Source organism: Patagioenas fasciata, chromosome 1 (assembly GCF_037038585.1).
Source record: "Patagioenas fasciata isolate bPatFas1 chromosome 1, bPatFas1.hap1, whole genome shotgun sequence".
NCBI classification, from domain to species: Eukaryota; Metazoa; Chordata; class Aves; order Columbiformes; family Columbidae; genus Patagioenas; species Patagioenas fasciata.
In genome coordinates, this window is record NC_092520.1 from 32652285 (window position 1) to 32673679 (window position 21395).

General features: G+C 41.4%; 1 protein-coding gene across 2 annotated transcripts in view; it reads right to left on the reverse strand.

Moving 5' to 3' along the window:
- Nucleotides 1-21395, reverse strand: part of SLC25A30 (solute carrier family 25 member 30) — a 35956-nt gene that overhangs the window by 7060 nt on the left and 7501 nt on the right. For both annotated transcript variants that reach the window (XM_071805643.1, XM_071805640.1), the window contains 2 exons: nt 2742-2817; nt 480-627 (listed from right to left, as the gene is read on the reverse strand). In XM_071805643.1, the coding sequence (XP_071661744.1) occupies nt 480-627; nt 2742-2805 (212 nt within the window). In that variant the 5' untranslated portion in view covers nt 2806-2817. The remainder of the gene's footprint in view (nt 1-479; nt 628-2741; nt 2818-21395) is intronic.

Sequence of the window (21395 nt, forward strand, 5' to 3'; positions counted from 1 at the left end):
GTTTGTCTCTCCTTCCCCCACCTCCCAAATAAAGCCTGAAAGAACATGAATGAACTGTTGAAGGGCTACTATCAGAGCATGCCTGAACTTGTGATCTATAAAATAGCTGGCAAGCTTGTCTGAAATTCAATCTGCAGATTACATCTGTTCCCCACCATCTTGCATATTTTGAAGAAAAGCATGCCCATTTATATACAGAGGTTACTTAAACTTTTCTTCTGAGAGATGCAACAACCATAGCAGCATTGCATAGAATAACTTCACGCTTTTTTTTTTTCCCCAAGTAGGTCTGTTTGAGTTTTTTAAAAATGAAGTACTATTGTAGAGAGCAAATACTGAAGCAATCTAAGCTTGAGCTTTCAAATTCCAGATGAATTGAGGTTAACCAAGTAAGTCTGAAACACAAGAACTCACACACTACAGCCTTACACTTACAAATATACTGTTCATAAACCATTACTATAAGTAGTTAATTTTACCCAGAGTATAAGGCTTTCAATCCTTCTTCTCTGCATATTCTGACTAGTGCATGCACCATTCCACGGTAACGAATCTCTTTATACTTGGCATCATTAACTTGACCTTGAACCTGCAGACGTGTTTTGGTAAGATCAATGGGGAAAGTACCTTAAAGAAAAAAAGAGAGAAAATTAACCAAGTAGTTACTAAACAAAGACAAAGAACATGATGTAAGACAAAGAAGCCTTTATTATCTATTAAAATGTGCAAAAATACTCCCAGCAAGAAAAAGTCTTTTACCAAGACTTTGTTTTAAACAAGCAGTTCATTTTATGTCACCTTGTTGCTTCTAAAAGCTTGTCAGAGGCCCTACGTACTTCCTATGTCTATGTCTTGCATTCACTATGTTTTCAGGCAACATGGTATTGCCTGGTTGTAAACAGCCACACTTTGCTGTCACTACCAAGTAGAGTTTGCATGCTTATTCTACCAACATCTTTGAAGATCATTTCACTGAAGGCAAAGAAATTAATTCCACATGACAAGCTATATAGATTCTAGACTAGAATCCAAAAAAAAAAAAACAATAGCAGCAGCACCTATTTCTGTTATTGCCTTCCTGTAGCCTACTGCTATGTCAAGTGCATACTCTCCATACTCCCTTTATGAAAGGATTTAGAAAACACATTCCTCCAGAGATTATCTTTAGGAAAAGGATCCTCTAGCATTCAATACTCACCTAAACACTAAAAGGAGTTGGAATTAACTATATCTGTTCTAACAAAGTTAACCAGACAAGCAAGGCTTTTATGAACTGCTTGTCTTCCTCATGAAGCTTTTGGCATTATTTGCCACAGTCAAGTCAACTAAGAGAGGTTTCAAACTCAAGTTTGAACAAGATTCATAAGAGAAGGTAGAAAAGGAAAATAAAACAGTAGTTTAAGTATAATTTTGTATTACAGCTCCTTAATTAGACAGACTTCACATGCAAGCCCACCATATGTCAGACTTTATTCTGCTACTATAAAAAGCTGTATTTCATTTGTTTTCATGTACATGCATTTCAGATAAGACTTTAAAAGGATGTTAATGTTGTAGGTTTGTCCTTAGAGTTGACACTAAAATATAAGATGCACTGTCTCACTATAGCAGTTATTCTGTTGCACACTAACCAAATTTAAATGTTCAAATCTAACTAGCCACTCACATTCAAGAAAAGTGAATGTAAACTGCAACATGAGTACTCAGAAAAGCTAAGAGAAAAATTTTTGAAGTTAATAGCTTAATTTGTGCTGGTTTGGCTGAGCCAAGCTAATTCTCCATGAGGTTAGTTAACTTTCTTGTTGATAGTTAGCATAGTCCTTTGTTTTGAATGTAGTTTGAGAACAGCAATATAGCACCTTGAGACAGAGTTAATGTTTTCCTCCAGTGTCTGGGACTTAACATGAAAGAATGCAAGAACTCACTGATGTTGATACTTATTGGTAAGGAAGCCAAGGTCATCCCTTAGTTTCTCATGTTTTGCAAGTGAGCAGGTGTATAATGTGGGGAGGAGCAGATCCAGGACCACTGACTTCAGCTGGCCAACAGAGCTATTCTATACCATGAACGTGATGTTCCACATTTAAATGGGAAGTTGCTGGGAATGGCTTTTTTTTCCTTCAAATGGCTGCCATCCCTGAGGGAGTCCTGGGGCCTGGTTCCAGCATCTTCCCTGTGCCCTGCTCTTGCTCTCCACACCTTTACTGACCTTGCTGTGCTCACAGCATCCACCATTCTGGTGTTCATAGCTACTAGAACACATGCTCTCAGCAAAGTATTTGCTTTGTATAATTTTCCTTTTATTATTATTATATTAAATCTGTTTCTACTTCAACCTGTGAATCTTTCCTTCTCTTCCCTCTGCTTCCCTTAAGAGAAGGTGAGCAAGCAACTGGTTTGCTATTTAGCTGCCAGCCTAGCACTAAGTGTCTACTTTAGCAAAACAAAAGCTGTGTATACTTAAAACTGCTGTCCAGGAACAGATCAACAACCACCAAATAATAGAATGCAAAGTTAAAGTCTGTACAAAAACAAGACTCACAGGGAACACAACTTTACAGACAGAAGTGTTCTGACATTGTAACAGTGTTCTGAGCAACTCTTCAGTCATCATTTAAGAAAAAAACTCCTGTGCTGTAGACCTACCATGTACTACTGCGTCACTGATAACATGTAACCAAGCTTGTTTTAAAAGGAACTGATTAAAGGAAATAATGTAAACAGTTGAAGGAAAAGCTTACCACATTCTGCAGTGATTGATGCTAAGCCTCCATAGATAAAGGGCTTCCAGTTTAGTGCTGACATTATTGCTTCTTTCTGTGAAATAAGACAATGATTTAATGCTTCTGTAAACATCCATTATTAAGTATATAGGCTAACATTTATTAAAACTTTGTGCCTTGTCCATTTAAGATGGATTGTCCAAATATGCTAAGGGTAAAAACATTCCATGCCTTTGATAATGAGAAGTCAATAATACTGCACAAAGGCATTAGAGTTCAAATCAATGTCTCTGCTGTATATTTGGGCCACCACTATCCTCACCATAAAAGGTTAAAGTACTTTGTCTCCCAGGCATGATCTTTAGGAACACTGTAATGAATAACTTCCAATGATTCTTACCAAGCTGAATTAGCTTGATTACAGTCTGCAATCAAATAGAACTTTAAGACAGTCATTACTAAACTTCTGTCCCATTTCTCCTGCTATCAACATTAACATGAGCTGGTACACTTGAAAAGAAAACAGGGATGCATACAACATTTTGCTTCCATTAAGGCCTATTTCCACCACCAGTGGCCACAATATTCCTGTGAAAGTTTTACGAAACTAGTGTAATCAGGTACATAAGGTATACTTAGAGGTCAGTTAAGTGAACTTGACAAAGTGACTGCAAATCATAATTGGCATATGCTTGCCTACACTAATTCAATTATTTTAGACAAGTTGTAAGAACTGCAAAACCAGACTAGTCCAGCTGATACAAGATTGCCCTTCTCAAAACCAAGTAGATGTCTCCACAGCTTTTTTCCTCTTCCTCATAATATAAATACTTTCTCCATAATATAACATTATATATTATTATTATGTATTTTCATAATATAATACATTCCCCATTTTCTATAATATCCTCCTAAACATTGGATTCTACAGTTATGTTTTGCCAATTAACTTTGCGGAATAATTGTACTTGAAACTATTTCCCTTTGCATTTCCATCCCTCATTACCTTGTTTATTCACCTGTACCGCCCCGCTGGAAAATCTCAAGTACACCATTTACTTAGCACCACCTTTTGTAAAGATGAACCTTCTTTGGTCACTTCCTCTACAAGTGCCAATAATCCTGTGTCTAAATGAAGTTAACAGAAGTTGCAGGCACTGAGCATGCCTGAATAGTTACCACAGCCCTAGTTCTCATTTTATCATCTTTACTTCATGAAGAGTTACCTGGGTTACCTGACACTCAATACAATAAAAAGCATATAATTTCAAATACTCAACAACCAAGTGCACAGAAATCCATGTTACTCTTTAGGCCACTGCATAGAACATCACTGATGTAAGGAAAAAAAAAAAAAAAAAACACCACACACCAAAAAAAAAAAAACAACAACAAACCAACTACACACATAAAGAAGAGGCAAGCAAGGCCACCCAGTATATTGCAAAAAACTGTGCCATGAAGAGACCAGAAGTCACAGGCAGACTATGGCAGCTTTTCAATATAAAAGCAGCAGAGCCACATGGTTATGGCACTGTGCCAGGGGAAGGCCACTTCCATCTCCAAGTTCCTCATATTCCTGTCCTGCCATGGTTAATGGTATATCTTTCGATTAATGGAGAGAAAGCCAAGCTCACTTTCCCCACTATCAGCCACACACATGATCTTTGTTTTGAGAAACTTGCCAAAACTGAAAATACAGTTAACTTCCCCCCCTCAACACATTAAAACAAATTTTCATCTATCAGAAATACTATAACACCAATAAAACTAAAATACATTTGTACTTTTGTTTGGTTTGTATTTCACTCTGTTGAGGCAATGAAGGCTACTCAGTTTTTCTATGTAATTCTGGGGCACTGACACAATGTAGAAGTATGCAAGCTCAGCCAAATAAAGTTTTCACTTTGTGCACAGATTTAGTAACATTAGCTGAAGTTTTGACACATGTATAGAATACCTTAAGGCAGAAATTTTATAGCACATTGTTCCTTTGTCATAGCCCAAGATGAAGGCCTTACATAGCACTATCAAAGTTCATACCTCTGAAAGGCTAACTAGTCTCCTTTCCTGCTATTTAGGCCAAACTAACTATCTGAGTCTTTCCATGTGTTTCTACATTGCATCTCTTCCTTCTAGCTTTCCACACTTACAGTATGAAATTAAAGTACAATGCCAGAGCTTATCTTAGAAAAAAAAAATTAAAAAAAAAAATAAAAAAGAAACACAAACAAAACCACACCAGCAAGCAACTTTGCCCTTTCCCCTCAACTGTCTCATTTTCTGAATTCCTGTTTTGCTTTTTACTCCGAAATTCCTCCCTACACTGATAAAAACTGTAAGAATCTCCTTAGAAGTATTCAACAGTCAAACTACTTAAAAGGAGTTTATTCTTCATTGTAGAATAAACTGAGGTCTGTAATTTTATTAGAAAGAAATAATCCTCATCAAATACGCATTTTGTTCCCTGAATGTCAGTAAGATGCCAGAGGTGATACTATCCCTCCTAAAGGACACTGAGTTACATTAATACAGCAAATCATCCACACACTCTCAGCAAAAATACTCTGAAGCAGGTTTGATTGCTTTTAATTGGCAGTGTGAATAAACTAAAAACAAAAGCCCAAGTTCTGTAAAAGAATGCATCACTTAAATATTTAGATATTTCCCTGTTAGAGAACAGACTTCAGTAGTCACATATCAAATTCTTTAAGGATTAACAGTATTGTTAGAATACTAAGTGCACAGTATACTCTAGCTACAGCAGTCTTAGTTAGTTAAAATGGATTTGACTCTTAAATGACGCAGAACGTTTGTGTTAACCGAGTTATCAGTCCTAAAAACTTATTACCTGTGATAGAAGCATGCATAAGATAGCTATCTAAGCAATAATTTCTAACTCCATGGATTACACTGAAGAAAAACAGCTCAAACTTGATATTAAAGCAGGAAAACACCCGGCCGGCGAGGGGGCGGAGGGGCCGGCGAGGCCCTAGGGCCGGGCCCTCCGCCCCCTCGCCGACCGGGTGAGTGATGACATTCCCCGCAATCTGAGAACCAAACACCTGCCACCTCCCCACTCACCCCCGAAGCCTCCTGGGTTCCCACGTCCTCCCGTGCCGACCGCAAGTAGCCCCGCCGCTTATAAAGCCCAGCCCAGCCCTGCCCCGCTCCCCTCCGCTGGGGCGGTCGCTGGGCTCCGCCTTGCTTCGCCCGTTGGCCGGGCGGGCAAGGGCGGGCTTGCCTGAGGCGGCCGGTGTGTGGCGGGGGTGGGGTTTGAAAGGGCCTCGGGGAGTCGTGGCCGTGAGGGGAGGTTTGATTTGAGGGAGCCGCCGAGTCGGCCTGTAGTGAGCAAGGAAAAAAATTAACCGCTGTGTCCTTCCAGTCAGAAGCCTCCCTTCCCCACTGGCCTTGGGAGACTTGGGCGGTATTTTCCATTAGCAGTCCTGCCCCAGGAGACTGGAACAGGTATGTCAGGTATTTCAGTGCTCCTCGGTTAACGAACAGGTCATTCACCCCTCGGGGTTTCTCCTCATCATTAACTATAAAGACATTAATTCGCTCCCTCGGTTTACAGTTGAACACAGCCTGTGCTGCCAGAGACACAACAGCAGTATCTGGGTTAAGCTTCCTTAAATCGGTGCAGGAACCTTAGATATCTGCTCTGTGGGGGAACAGAAAGTGGAGGGTGGGTTTAAAAAGCTATGTTGCACTTTAAAATATCCTGCTGAATATTTTTGAATAAATAGTTCCACAAGTGATTTATTTTTATTATTATTATTATTACACAGTTTTGCACAATTCTATGTTTATTTGCATTAGCAATGCTGAAATGATACACTCACTATGTAAGCTTTACATGGCTTTGTAAATGTATATCCCAAGCCCCTCCAGAAGGATAACAGGGACAGGACAGCAGCTGTGGCCACCACAAGGCTGCCTGGCCAGAGGAGAAACACTGGGACTATCCATGTTCCTCTGTATCCACTGTACAGGTGGCATTGACCAGCCCTCGAATACTAGACAAGAATGACTAGTCCATTCTCTTGGTTCTGTGCCCAGGACACCCTGTAAAATGGCTGAAATTAGCCCAAAGGCAGCCTGTTCTGACAACTCAGCACTTTCCCTTTCTTTCTGAAGAGCCGCCAGACATGCCTTTAGGACCTGCCCCCATGTGCTTGTAGGATCTACCCCTGTGGTACAGCCCTGCTGCCGCTGTCACTCCAGTGCCTCATAAATGGACAGCATGCCTTACCCCTGAAAGGTCAAAAATGTCCCGCAGCACTGCCCCCTTCACTAATCTCAGGGCAAGGCTGGCAGCTGAGAAATTTCATTTAAGCTTACCAGGCAATGAGGGAAGGGGGTAATGCCCATTCAGCTCTCATTAAGAAGCTGGCTATGGCCTTACATGAATCTGTCAATAAAATATAAGGAATTCAAAATTTGGGTCCCAGTGTGCTATAAATGCTTCATGCAGTGAAAACAGTTCTCTACAACCATCCAAGTCCACTGCAGACCTCCCACAAATTTTACATTTCAGTTGTTATGGCTCGGGCAGCCCACAGTTCCAGTCACAGTGTTGCAAAGTTGTCTTTCGGTCTCTTGGAAGGCAGGTACAAACTCACACCTTAGAATTAGCACTCATGTTCAGACTCCCTCCTGAAACTCCTAGTAACTGTCTAATACTTTCCAGGTTTTATATCTACAGTGAGAAGGAGGATCTTATTTGAGGTAAACTTTGAATGGCTCCTTCCTTTCTTTTTGCACAGGGATCATTTGGACCTATTCAAATGCTAAGTCATTTTGCAGGACACCCACTTCTGTTTTCTGACTTTCCAAATTTGTCTCCTTTCAAGAAGGACTTTAGTTCCAGTTTAACCTGAAGTTATTCCTGGAGTTTGGCCAGCTCCTCTTGCAGGCAGCCGGTTTTTATTATCTGATGCAAACCAGTTCCTGCTCACACATTACGGCTTGCACCTGACATAATTTCTTAAGTGCCTGTTAGTACTTAACAGTGGACTTCTGAATAAAGAGGAATTTAAGCTAACTTTTGTTACTTGTAGTGACTTTTGGATGGCTCCTCTGAATAACCTCTTTTCTTGCATTTTCAACCTGATTCATATGATGAGATAAGTAATGCTTTTATCAACAGCCAACACACTATTTTTGGCAAGCTGCCTTGAGCCTGCCCTATCAGCAGTAGACTTTGGTGCTCAGCATCTCTTCACATGTCTCTGAATGATCCATGTACTATTGGTGTGCTACTGGTTACAGTCTTGTAACAGTTTTGTCAAAAAGCCAGTTCTTTCCTGCTGGCCTATGTAGGGCTGAAGGTTTAATTAATTAGTTGCCAGACCCCGAACCCTACTGCTTCTGAGTTTCCTCACACATTTTTTATGTTTCTTTTTTAAACAAAAGAGGGACACTCTCAAACAATTCTACCGGAGAACTCCGCCTTTTGTGCATTGATTCTTATTTTGCCGTTTCTACTGCTACTTACCGTGGAAAATAGTTTCTCTTCTGTTCTCTGCAGTGGTGAAGACAGTTTTGCCTAGTGTACTACTGCTTGGATGAATGATTAGTGAAATGACTCAGATGGTTATGGGCATTATTCAAACTGCCTTGTTGTTTTGTCACTAGTTATAACCACCGGAGAGTTTTCTTTGTTCCTTGGAAACTTTTGTAATTATTAGACACATAATAAGCTTTGTTCAAGTCCTATTGGCTGCATGGTGAAAGCAAGGCTGGCACATGAAGTCAACTGCCCTGGGACAGCCACCTCTCATCTTCAGTGTTCGCACTTTCTATCTGAGGAGTTAATCTGACACTCAGTCATACAGCAGATGACTGTAGGAAAAAAATAAACACTCAACATGCTATTGGTATGGGTAAAATATAAAACATATTAAATAGTTGTCTTATTGTGTTTGCCAGGGACAAAGCCTCAGCTGAAGCACCACGTCCAGGTATGTGTGATGCACTTCAAGAGGGCTGTAGAGAGGAGTTGGGACAATAAGGCTAGGGATACAAAACACAATCTGCAGGGAAAGATTGAAAGAAGTAGACTTGTTTATTCAAAAAGAGACTGATGATAACATAATCTTCAAGACTGAAGAGTAGCTGTACAGAGGAAAGGAATTATCTTTCCTCCACCACTTGTATTAGCCATTAGAACAGACTTTCTAGTGATATGGACAGCGCTAGATGAAACTGACTGAGGAACTTGCAGTGCCTTTGGCATCACCAGCTTTTTAAAACTGTTAAGCAGCTGTTTCTCAGGAGTAGTTTCAGTCTGGATGACCCAGCCCAAGCACCAGGATGGACTCCCAAGAATCTTTCCAGACCCTTTTTTGGTAAGTATTCCATGACATTTCCTGCTCCAGCATCTAGTATATGTCATCTAGGCATACAATGACAACACGTCTTACAGTTTCCAACTTAGCAACAGACTCTGCTGTGCAGAGTACAAGGGGAAAGGAAAGTGAAAGCAGAAATAACAGTAAATGTTATTCTGTAGCCTTTTTGTTAATAAACATTTTTTAATAACCTGATCTGGGCTCTGGCATTGGCAAGAGCCAAAGGTCTTTATCATATCCTAGTTTTGTGCATATAAAAGGACTGTGTTATTTGGTTTCAAGGCATAAAGGGTAAAGGAATACAGGGCAGTTCCGGGCTTTGAGTGGACAAGAGAGTCATAGAGCATGAGTTCCCAGCAAGGCAATTCTAGTAAATGTAAACCTGTAATCCAGACAAAATTTTCTGAAAGTGTTGCAATCTTCCAGCAGGTCCTGGAAAATTGATTTTTCTTCATTTCTGAGACTCCCTACAGAGATAATAATTCCTATGTGTGTCAGAGTGTTAGATTTGATGTTATTTGAATGAGCACATGAAAAGCTGTTAAAGATTCTCAAATAGAAAGGCACTACAGAAGGCTTTTCACTACTATACAATACTTTCCAACCTCAACAGGCAATCTGCAAAGCAGGCTGTTGTCCTCTGACTGCTTGCCAAATACAGATAAGTCACAATTGCTTCACAGAGGCATTTGTCCAACATGGCGCTGCAGCTAGACAAGTAACGGTTGGAAGAAATTATTCCAATTGGAATGCTAGTAGATGCAACACAAAGAAAAGCCAACATGTCTCTATGCCCATCTGAAAAACAGGTAGCACATGGTGTAAGATATGGCCTAACCTTTTCCACAAGAGGAGAAGATTTAACGTGTTGAATGAAGGACAGAGGGGTCAGTGTGACACCAAAGAACATGGTACATACAGTATGTCTTCTACCACTTTCAGTACACCCCTTACTTTGGCAGTGCACAATATCCAGACAGAGTAGAAAGCATCTGCTGGGGAAACAGAAACAGAAATGTGACTCACACAAGACAAAGGACAGTGAGATGTGGTGGCAGTGACCCCGAGTTGTGTCCTTCACAGCACAGGATTTAGTTTGATCAAAACACAGAAATACCTGTGTAGGAAAATTTCAGTGTTTCATTGTTGTTACTTTTAAAAGGAGCCTCACTATTCTCTTTCCCAGTTCCCAAGTTTTGATTATTTTTCCACAGTGTCTTTGCATTAAATAATTACCCAAGTAATCCCACTTTTATTCTGTTTACCACAGTCTAGCTTTGGGTAATCCAGCTTTTCCTATCAGTGTTTGAATACTATTTCCTTTTTTTTAAAATTTAAAAATGTACTTTAAAAAAAAAGGTAAAATTAAGCATTTAAGTAACATCAGATTTTTTTAAAATTAAAAGGTTTTAAAAAGACCGCTCTCCATCATCTTTGCCAAGTCTTGGGAAACGGGAGAGGTGCCCGAGGATTGGAGGAAAGCAAATGTCACTCCAGTCTTCAAAAAGGGCAAGAAGAAGGACCCGGGTAATTATAGACCGGTCAGCCTCACCTCTGTCCCTGGGAAAGTAATGGAACAGCTTGTCCTTGATGCCATCTCAAGGCATATCAAGGATAAGAGGGTTATTAGGAGCAGTCAGCATGGCTTTACCAAGGGTAGGTCATGCTTGACCAATCTCATAGCCTTTTATGAGAATGTAACAAGGTGGATGGATGATGGCAGAGCGGTGGATGTGGTCTACCTTGACTTCAGTAAAGCCTCTGACACAGTCTCCCACAGCGTCCTCACAGCTAAGTTGAGGAGGTGTGGTCTAGACAATAGAGTAGTGAGGTGGGTTGCAAACTGGCTTAAGGAGAGAAGCCAGAGAGTGGTGGTCAATGGTGCGGAGTCCAGTTGGAGGCCAGTATCTAGTGGAGTGCCTCAGGGGTCAGTACTGGGGCCAATATTATTCAATATATTCATTAACGATTTGGACGAGGGAATTGAGTGTACTATCAGCAAGTTTGCTGATGACACTAAGCTGGGAGGAGTGGCTGACACGCCAGAAGGCTGTGCTGCCATCCAGCGGGACCTGGACAGGCTGGAGAGTTGGGCGGGGAATAACCTGATGAAATTTAACAAGGGCAAGTGTAGAGTCCTGGATCTGGGCAGGAACAACCCCAGGTTCCAGTATAGGTTGGGAAATTACATATTAGAGAGCAGTGTAGGGGAAAGGGACCTGGGGGTCCTGGTGGACAACAGGATGACCATGAGCCAGCACTGTGCCCTTGTGGCCAGGAAGGCCAATGGCATCCTCTGGTGTATTACAAGGGGGGTGATTAGTAGATCGAGAGAGGTCCTCCTTCCCCTCTACTCTGCCCTGGTGAGACCCCATCTAGAATATTGTGTCCAGTTCTGGGCCCCTCAGTTCAAGAAGGACAGGGAAATGCTGGAGAGGGTCCAGTGTAGGGCAACCAAGATGATTAAGGGAGTGGAGCATCTCCCTTATGAGGAAAGGTTGAAGGAGCTGGGTCTCTTGAGCTTGGAGAAGAGGAGACTGAGGGGTGACCTTATTAATGTTTATAAATATATAAAGGGTGAGTGCCATGACGATGGAGCCAGGCTCTTCTCAGTGACAACCAATGATAGGACAAGGGGTAATGGGATCAAGCTGGAACACAAGAGGTTCCACTTAAATTTGAGAAGAAACTTCTTCTCAGTGAGGGTGACAGAGCACTGGAACAGGCTGCCCAGGGAGGTTGTGGAGTCTCCTACTCTGGAGACATTCAAAACCCGCCTGGACATGTTCCTGTGCGACCTCACCTAGGCGTTCCTACTCCAGCAGGGGGATTGGACTAGATGATCTTTTGAGGTCCCTTCCAATCCCAAACACACTGTGATACTGTGATACTATGAAAAAGACAGGATGCTTTCTGAAGAAGTAATTTCTTGCTTCACAGGCCTGCTGATTTCACAGCATGACAACATCAGGGTCCCAGAATTAACACCGTGTTTGGCCGAGATGAGTTGATTGCTGTTAACCTTGAGCAAGACAGGTTACTTTGCACAGAAAGGGGAAAATAGCTGTAGGATTTTGTCCTTGCAGTAGTCATCTGTCACAAAAAACACATCTTGTGCAAATCACTCAGGTTCATTAGTATGCAGTGGGATTCCTTGCTGATGCTGCAAAGCATCAGCCACAGGTAGGAACTCACATCTCCACCTTCTTCCAGTAACAAAGCCTGATAGAGTGAGAAAGTGGTAGTCTTCCAGAGGCTGAACTGGCACAGGCTGCAGTGATAGACACGTTGGGCTTCTGGATGTTCATACACCTTTCTCTATGTTCCATAATTGTCCTCCCCCACACAGGGTTCTGTGGATGCTGGCAACATGGCAGCCCTGATGTAGTAGCTCACTGCCACAAGGAGGATGCTCCTTTACTTTCCTGCATCCCCCTCCCTTTCCCAGACTCAGTTTTGGCCCTTTGCTCATGCTGTTCACAGTGCTTGTCCGACACACTAGCAGGTTCAACTCACTAAATTTACAGAAAGTACCATCCAAAAGTAGTCTTTTGCCAGCTGATGGAACTGAATTGGTTTCACGTTGGCACCAGTGCCAATGTAACAGAAGTGGCAGGAGTGCATGATTTGCAGTGGGTTCAGCTTTTTGGAAGCATCAAACTACTAGAATGGCTCAACATCTCACAGGACTCAGCCACAAGTACCTGGCACAGCAAAAATGTTTGAGGGATTGCAGTATGCATCCTGCCTTTAAAGCCACCTCCTAATGCCTTTGACCTCCTGTCTGACTTGCAGTGTGAGCAGGAGGTGGCATTGACTACCAGACATCACACAGCACGCTAACAACTTTTTCTGACCTTCTTCAAGGTCAGAGAGCAGAGACGGGAAACAAGGCACAGCCATATTGCAGCCAGCGGGCTGCCAGCTGGACCATAGGTAAAAGTTCACCTAAGGATGGGTTCCTAAGTACAGTTAAAAATGCAGCCAGAGTCTAGGTAATTCATGCAGGACATGGGCTGGCTTTGTTTCAGCTCTAAGGCCATGGGGAATCCAGTCCTGCAGAATTAAAGAATGAGCTTACATATTTAATTGCTTTTCCTTTCAAATGCAAAGCCACCAAGAAGACAGGGAAAAGAGAGACAAAAAAGCAATTAAGAATGATATAGATGAACAAGAGAAGATAGTGCAACTGAAGGCTGAGACAAGAGACATGAGGAGAACAGGCATGTATAAATTGTGAAGAAGCTGCTACTGGTGCTAGACTGTTCGAAACAAGAAGAAGGGGTTTCTAAGGGAAAACAATAAGGGATCTTTTGAAAACATAAGCTGCCAGTTCTGTAACAGTTGATGTGAGGATTAAGGCATTTAGGTAGTTTGTTCTGGAGGAAAGTGCTACTGGTGAAAGTTACTTCGCTTGACACTTTCAGCAGTCTGAGAGCCAAAATGATCCAAAGAAAGTGGCTGGAGGTTGAGCTGAATTTCCTGGAGGCGGTCTTGAGGGTCCTTGGAAGGCCACAGCACCATGCAGTCACACCTCAGGAGACCCAGCATGGCTGTTCTTCAGGCTGCTTGGAGAGCAGGACATAGCAATACATTATATACTTCCACCTGCATGGTGTTAAACATCGGGGGCTTGTAGTATTTGTAAATTTTATGGGAACTAGCCCAGCTCTTGTAGTTCTGACACATCCTGCATTTTATACGGTTCCAAAAGTCATACATCCACTGCTTTTATTATTTTTGTATATTAAACTACAGTCCCTACTGAAAGGCTTCTATGACGGATGCAATTGTATGTGTATGAAAACACGGTAACTATAGAGGCTACACAACGTTTTTTCAAATGCACTTTTTCTGATGTTGATTGTCACTGCAGAGTCCATTGTAAGACTGAATTTTGGAGATTATAAACAAGATGTTTTGTATTTCTAAAACCTTGGAGAGCAGAAGCAGTTCCAGAAGCATGGGAACCCCAGAAGATGGCTTTTGATTAATAGAAAGGAGTGGGAGAGGTGCAAAGAGTGAGCAATGAAGTGTACAGTATAGATGATCTTATTCTCTCCATACTGTCTGGCATATCGTCCAGGCATTTAAATGGTGGTTAAAGACTAGGGGGGAAAAATCACAGTGGTGTGCAGACGCCTGCAGCTCCATCTAGTTTAGCTGAACAGAGCTCATTCAATTAGCCCAACAAGTCACTAATCAGCAAAAAAAAATATCTTAGTTTAACCACTGCCTGCATCACCACTACAGAATGATACAGCTCCCAAAGTGACCTGCCCTCTCACCTGACCATGCTAACACATAGCTGTGTGTGAGTCTTTTCAATATAAATGTTACACCCCTAAACTGAAGGATGTCAAGTATCAGATTAGTTGTGTCTGAAAAGTCCTCTAAGCTTAGCCTGACACTGGCTTTTGGATAGCTGCCCAGAAATGGTTCTAAGAATTTACTTCAGCCCACATAGCCTCTGCAGCAGCTCTGCGCTGTGCTGTGGTCCCTGACCAATGGCAATAGGAGACAGAGCTGCAGCAGCAGTGAGACCTTCAAAACTTCCTTTACATGTTGCAGGAAGACAGCATTAGGAATGGAATACCTGGCATGTTATCGCAAGTGCAGCACTTCTTAGAGCAGAAGAAACCAGAACTTGGACTCTTACAATCATAGCTGTTCTCTCTGTGCCACAGAATTTTTATTTTTCTGTTTCACATAAGAAACTATGAGAGCATTTTTGCATTTTCATAAATAACATTCTTAGTCAAAATCAGCTTACCCAGAAAGCTCAGCTGAACAGATTTTTTTTTTTTTCTTCTTAGTTCTTCTAAATCCAATACAAAATACATCAGTTCTCTGGAGAACAATTGTCCAGACAGGCCACAACATTCTTCCTCTCATCCAGTGCTCTCACTCCCAACAGTTTCAGCAACCCCAGAGTACATTTGCCAGGTTTGGAGGTATTTGCTGTTTGCTGACCAGTGGCGATGGAATCAGGCCCTAGAGCTTCTCATTGACATTCACTTCCTTCTCCTTTAGTTTCCCCATTCTATTTATTTCAAATGCACTGGAACAACTGGCAATGTAAATGTTAATGAATGATAGGCTCATTAAATGGACCTAGGTTTGCCTCCAGGTTTTAGCTGATCGCTCTTAGCCTTGTGAGGAGTGTCCTGTCTTGGAAAGACAAGGCTTTGATTATATCGGAGGGCAGTGGTGGGAGGACTGATTATTATTTTGCGAAGTTCTTAGGGCACAAGTTTTAGAGGCAAAAACAGGGAAAAAAAAGTCTTGAATGAAAATCGACCAAAATATGCCCCCTGGATTTTTGTCAGGATGCTAACAACTGCTCATCCTAAACCAAAGGTCTAACCTCACATCTTCAAATATTAGTCTAGAAATGCTGATGTTAAAATATTTCATGTGCACTAGTGCTTAAGGTGCTGTTGCAAAAGGTGCAGCTGAATTTATAGAGCAGATGATCCTCTTTAGTGTACGTTAAGCCTAAAGACATGTTGTTAAATATTGCACTGCAAATACAGAGATCTATATTCAAACATTGCTCTGAGCTCATACAAGCTTTGCTCTGTTGATTCTAGCTGATTGTGGCCATTGGGGTGAGGAGTCAAAGGTGGCAAGGTGCCTGTGATGACAGACACTGGCTGGTTTTATTCATAGCACCACGTTGGTCCATCTTGGCTTCAACATGTCTCAGTTTTAAAACCCTCTCAAGCGTAGACTGAAATGTTTGCCATCAATGAACACCACGCACCCAGATACAGACACTCGCCACCCCCACCCAACCCTTACTTCGTACTTGAAGAGGTGCTTGCAAACATGAACTTTAAAAGGTACAGTCAACAGGGCAGTCAGGAGCTCTGTGGGACAGGTAAAAATATTTAATAAATCTCCTTTCTCAGAACCGCAGCTCATCTCTGACTGCCTGTGTTCTGAGACCAGATTTGAATATCTGAACTTTTCCCTGTGTAACACATGACACAGTGAGTTTGTGCCAGGTTCCAAATCCAGCTCCAGGAGACCTCTCCTGACCAGACAGGAGCCAGTGCAAGCAGTGTGACCTTACTGTGGGGTCGCTCTGCACTGGTGTGTTAAAAATAAGTCTCCTGCTTTCTGCTTTATGCTTCTGTAGTTGCCCTAATGGATTAATGTCTGAGTTACTGCAAGCAATACAAAGAGAAAAAATACAGCACTTACAAAATAAATGTGTGATCATGAGAAAACTAGGAAGAGTAGTGCACATGGAAGCTGCTTATATATATTCTGTAGCAAATGTATCATGTCTTTTGGTAATATAGTGCTGTATTTTATGTCAACAGTATATTAATCACAAGCATTTAACATAAGCCTTGTCTACAGAATACAAATTACTATGCCTTCATACGTTCAAGACATTCAACATGTTCATTAATAACAGTGGCAATAATGATGATGCATCAGCTAAAATATTGTGCCAACTGTGTCCATACACAGTAATAATTCAGACCATTCTTTCTTAGTTTAAACATGTTCAAATGCACTCCCTTGCAGAGCAAGCACCGAAAAACAAGTGGGAATAAAAGAATTGTACCTAAAATTTTGCAAATCTTCATTGTTTGGCTTAATTTGCTTTTACTATACACTATTAACATAAGTGTTTGAATTAAGTCAAAATAAAACCATGCTATCACTTGACAGAGCATGGAAAATAAAACATTGCATTGTAAATCACAGCTCTTGCCTTGAAAACTACATGATTAAAAACTGTAACAACTACAGTCATCTTATTATTACTACTATATCACACACCACACAAAACCTGAACACACATATATTCAACAGTCTTTACCTCTCAGATTTCTACTGGACATTTGCATTAAAAGACTAAATTATCTGATCACCTGTACATTCTCAATGAGTTATATATACAAGTCCATGTATGCAGTATATGCAGTCTGTAGCTTTCCTAGTTTTCATATTTTAAAAAATATGAGCTAACAGCAGTTAGCATTACATGTATGTTAATACAACTTCTAATTCATTGATGTAGATATATGAATGACAACAGTATTGTTGAAATATTGGGAGAATAGCATGTCTGTCTTTCTCTTCTTTGTGCCTTCTGATAAACCCATAGCTATTCCTAGTACAGTTTTTAAGTTTGTAGGTCTTTCATATTAATGGTATAAAAGGGCAAATAGACGCCAAACAAATTCTGAATACAACTGAAATTGCACTGATAGTGAAAAGAGGCAAGGGGGTGCAATTTTTACATGACTTGTAATACACACCCTTATTCCTCAAGGTTTTAAAAGGTCCTCATCCAATACACTGCACTTCTGAGCTGTTAGTAATGAGTCTTTGGGGTACTTTTGTGGGTTCAGTTACTGTGCATATGCACATTTTATGATCAAAGAGACTGAAATCAAAAGGTGGAAGCCCAAGTTGAGTGCCAAGAGCAAGACCTGAACATCAACAGGAAGCTGCTACGTCCTCTGAGAATCAGGAGAAAATTACTTTGATTCCTAAATACAGACTTACAAGCTTATGCTTGAATACCCTAGAAAGCAGCACCACTAGAGTAGGGCTGGGACATGGGATTTTCCATCTGTCAGTCCAAAACTCAGCCCTTTTTTGTATTTTTCCGCATTAACATTTTCTAAGACCAAATGCCACTCTGTGAAAACAAACTGTGCAGCTCTCTGAAGACCAAACTCCTGCAGCAGCACCACTGAAATATTTTATTGTGTCAGTATCTCAGGTTCTTACTATCCTTCTTGAATATCCATGGTCTCTATAGTTCTGTTTCCCTGCATATAGAAATACATAATAATTTGCCACAACTGCATTAAATCGAAACAGAAGAGATTAATGAATAAACACATTTGGTCAATACAGCTACCAGCCATCATGGTTGTTTTCAGGAATGGAGAATATCAGTAGAAATCAAGGAAATTAAGAAGAAGAATTTTCATGGCCCTTTCAGTGGCCCACAACAATCAGAAGATCCAGTCTTTGTGGTTGTATTTTTCTCGTGAAGTCCTCAAAAAAAGAGTCACAAGTAAAAATCACTGCCCTGAGCCTCTGTCTGCCTAGAGGAAACTCCAATTAGTACAGACATGTTGCACCTACAAGTGGTCAGGTTGCTCCTCCTCTGACAAAGCTGACTCCCAGAAGCAGCTTGCTTATAAAGTACAACTGCATGGAGAAACTGAAATGGTGCCTTCTGTGTTCAGCAGCAACAGAACTGTTAAATGAACTAGTGAAGAATTTCCTTTCTTTTTCTCCTGTCTCTATTTCTTATACGAAGCATGTGAGTACAGGCTTTGGATAAAAGCCAAGTCTTTAAATAGCACTGGTTGCCAGCAGAAATCCAAAGCAGTAGATAATAAACTCAGAATAACAGAAAGAAAGAAAAACTGTCCTGATTTCCATGGTGTTGCTCTTAAGTGTCCGTCTGGGGCTTGCCCCTTTTGCTTTGCCACAGAAGGGTTTGAAAGCAGAGGCCAGCATCTCTCCCGCTCCTTAAGGGCTGACCATGTCACCGCACCCTGCATGCACTCACCATGAGTCTGCAACAAGCATAACCCAAGTCAACTCCACAGCTTCTCTCACTCCTGTTCAGCACCAAACCATTGGAGAATGGTGAGGAAATGCACCAAAAAGACAAGCAAAATAATTTACATATATTTGTTGTTCAGCATAGTGCATCTGTTGCATGGTTTCCATATTCATGCTATTCCCAGTGGAGAATCATTTGCTTTGTGCTGTAAGAGCATACACCCCCAAGCTGCCTTCTTTTCTCTGCATTCGCTTGCTCCTGTATATATTAATTATTCCAATGGGATTTCTTCCTGGTTTTCTATCCCCATAGAGTAATAATGATTTGTTCTATCAGCCCTCACAGTAGGCAGATAAACATAACTACCATAATTTCACGCCTAGAGAATCTGAGACAGGAGGGTTATGCACTGACTGCTGCCACAGCGAAGAGTGGCTGTAAACACCACTTTTGGCACACAGGATTTTCTTTGTTGCCTCCCAGGTGCAGACTATGCTCCTGTTCACGCTGTTGAGCTTTTCAAAAGTAAAGGACAGCATAACCTCTTAGGAAGAAAACAACAAAACTAAATCTAACAGGCACTGTGCACATCATGGCCACAGTGGTTTTCATTTACAACATAAAAATACGTATGCTCAATTTTGGCTGTGCGTATGTGTCCTTCCTATCTCCCTATACACATTTCTTGCTTGTATACATGTAAATGCTCATGGATTGAGGTGTGCATATATGTCAGGATGTCCAAGATAGGAAATTTGCTGTCATTTAATGTCTGGTGAGCCACACGTAGAGGAATGTAGGTCTAGACCACACTGCAGAACAACTCAGAAATAAGACAGACAGAGGGAGCCTGCGGCTGCCCCCAAGACTGTGGCAGGTGGACATGATCTCTTGGAACGGCTGAAACAAAGCAGCCTGACCTCACAGCACCTCTGTAATCCTTTGCTTACACAGGGAAATCCAACACCGCCTTGGCTGGGCACTTGGGCACAGTCATTAAACAGTAAGGAAGATGATGGCAGCTAAACCACTTGACACATGTGAGGGTTTTACTTGCTCTTTCAAATGTCAAAACCAGGTCAGAACTATGAGGCAGCAAAATTAAACCAGGAAGAATCCTCAGGGTAGCAGCTAATGCAATTAGCATAGCCGGGAGCTAGTGAGGCAGAGTGGGCAGCGGTCCTGCCTCACCTCAGCTCGGCCCCACCACTCACCAAGGGTTATTTCAGGACAGAGAAACAGCCAGAGATTATTCCCTATCCTCCGCATGGCCTTCGCTTGCTCTTCCTTTCTAGAAATGTCCCTCCCTGAGGCTGCACATGATTGGTAAGTTAATAAAGGGGATTCAAGGATACAGGAGGTTTCTTCCAAACCCTTTGTCCTGCAAAACCTACAAATCTATGCAGAGGAAGGTAACATTTCAATGTTACACTTCCTGGCCTCCAGCAGTTCTTGGCTGAAGGGCTTCTTCCTGAGCCAGAAGTGTTTAATAGACTTTCTGCATTTTTTTTCCATGATCCTTTCTAACTGTTTTTGCAATAATCTAAACTTTTGGCATCCACAGCATCATGCAGCAATAAGTTCCACAATATAACTATGCACGGGATGTTAAAAGCCACCTTGTTTTGTCTCTTCTGAACCTGTCACCTCATCGTCTTGATGTTCCCACATTCACTGACTGACAGCAAATACTTGACCTTTTCAACTTTCTCAGTGCCCCTGCTAATTTCAAAGACCCTCTTCATACTCACCACCCCAGATATCTATTTTTAAAGGTGATGTGTCCTATTCCATTTTCTTATTTCACTCCTTGCCTCTCTTCTTAGTACCATTACTACTTTCATCATACCCTTTTGACATGGAGAGACCAGAGCTGCACAGGGCTTTTGACATTTGGGCATACAATGGTTATATACAAAATGTGTATGTATATATATATATAGATATGTGTGTGGGTGTGTGTGTACAGACCTATATACGGCAGAGATGTTTCTGGTTTTAGTCTCTATTTCTTTCTTAAAATTTTGTTAACAGTTTAGTTTTCTTATCAGCACTCAGAACTGCTCTTATGTTTTCACGGAAGTATTTATTATCACTTCAGGCAACTCTGCCCTGAATTGTATTCATTAGCTAAACTGCTTTTTATACGTAAAGCTTCCTGGTAGAAATAGATGGGCTGGTTCTCCCATATCTCCTCTCTACCTACAGTATCACAGCCCTGCAGATAGACTTCCATGTGCTCACTGACCCAGTAAAGGAACCAAACAGTGAGGAATATCCTGCTTTATTCAGTGTGAAAGTACTGACAACTAATACAGCAATTTTTCAGATAAATATGGAAAATGTGCAGCCAGATGTCGATGTAGAATGAGTCACGCTGAGCTCCATAAGGATCTGAGCATCAGACAGATCCCTAAATCCACCTTAACGCAGGTTGTGATCCATCCTATGTTTACAACACTCACAGGGAAATGGGAAGACCCAGCCTTCATCCCCTTTTTCAGTAAATATTTGTTCTGTAGAGAAGGCTGGAAATCTCCATCATCAGATCTGAAAACCAAGGTAGACAAACACCTCCCCAGAGTAATGCACATCTAACTAATCCCTCTGATGCAAGAAGACTGGCTGATTGACCTCTCAAGGTCCTTTCCTTCCCTAATCTTAAAGTGTCTAAGATTATGAGCCATCTCACAGATAGGTAAACAGATCAGACCTTATTTTCTCAGAGCACATTTGGGGGTGACAATTTGCAAAGAGCTTCCT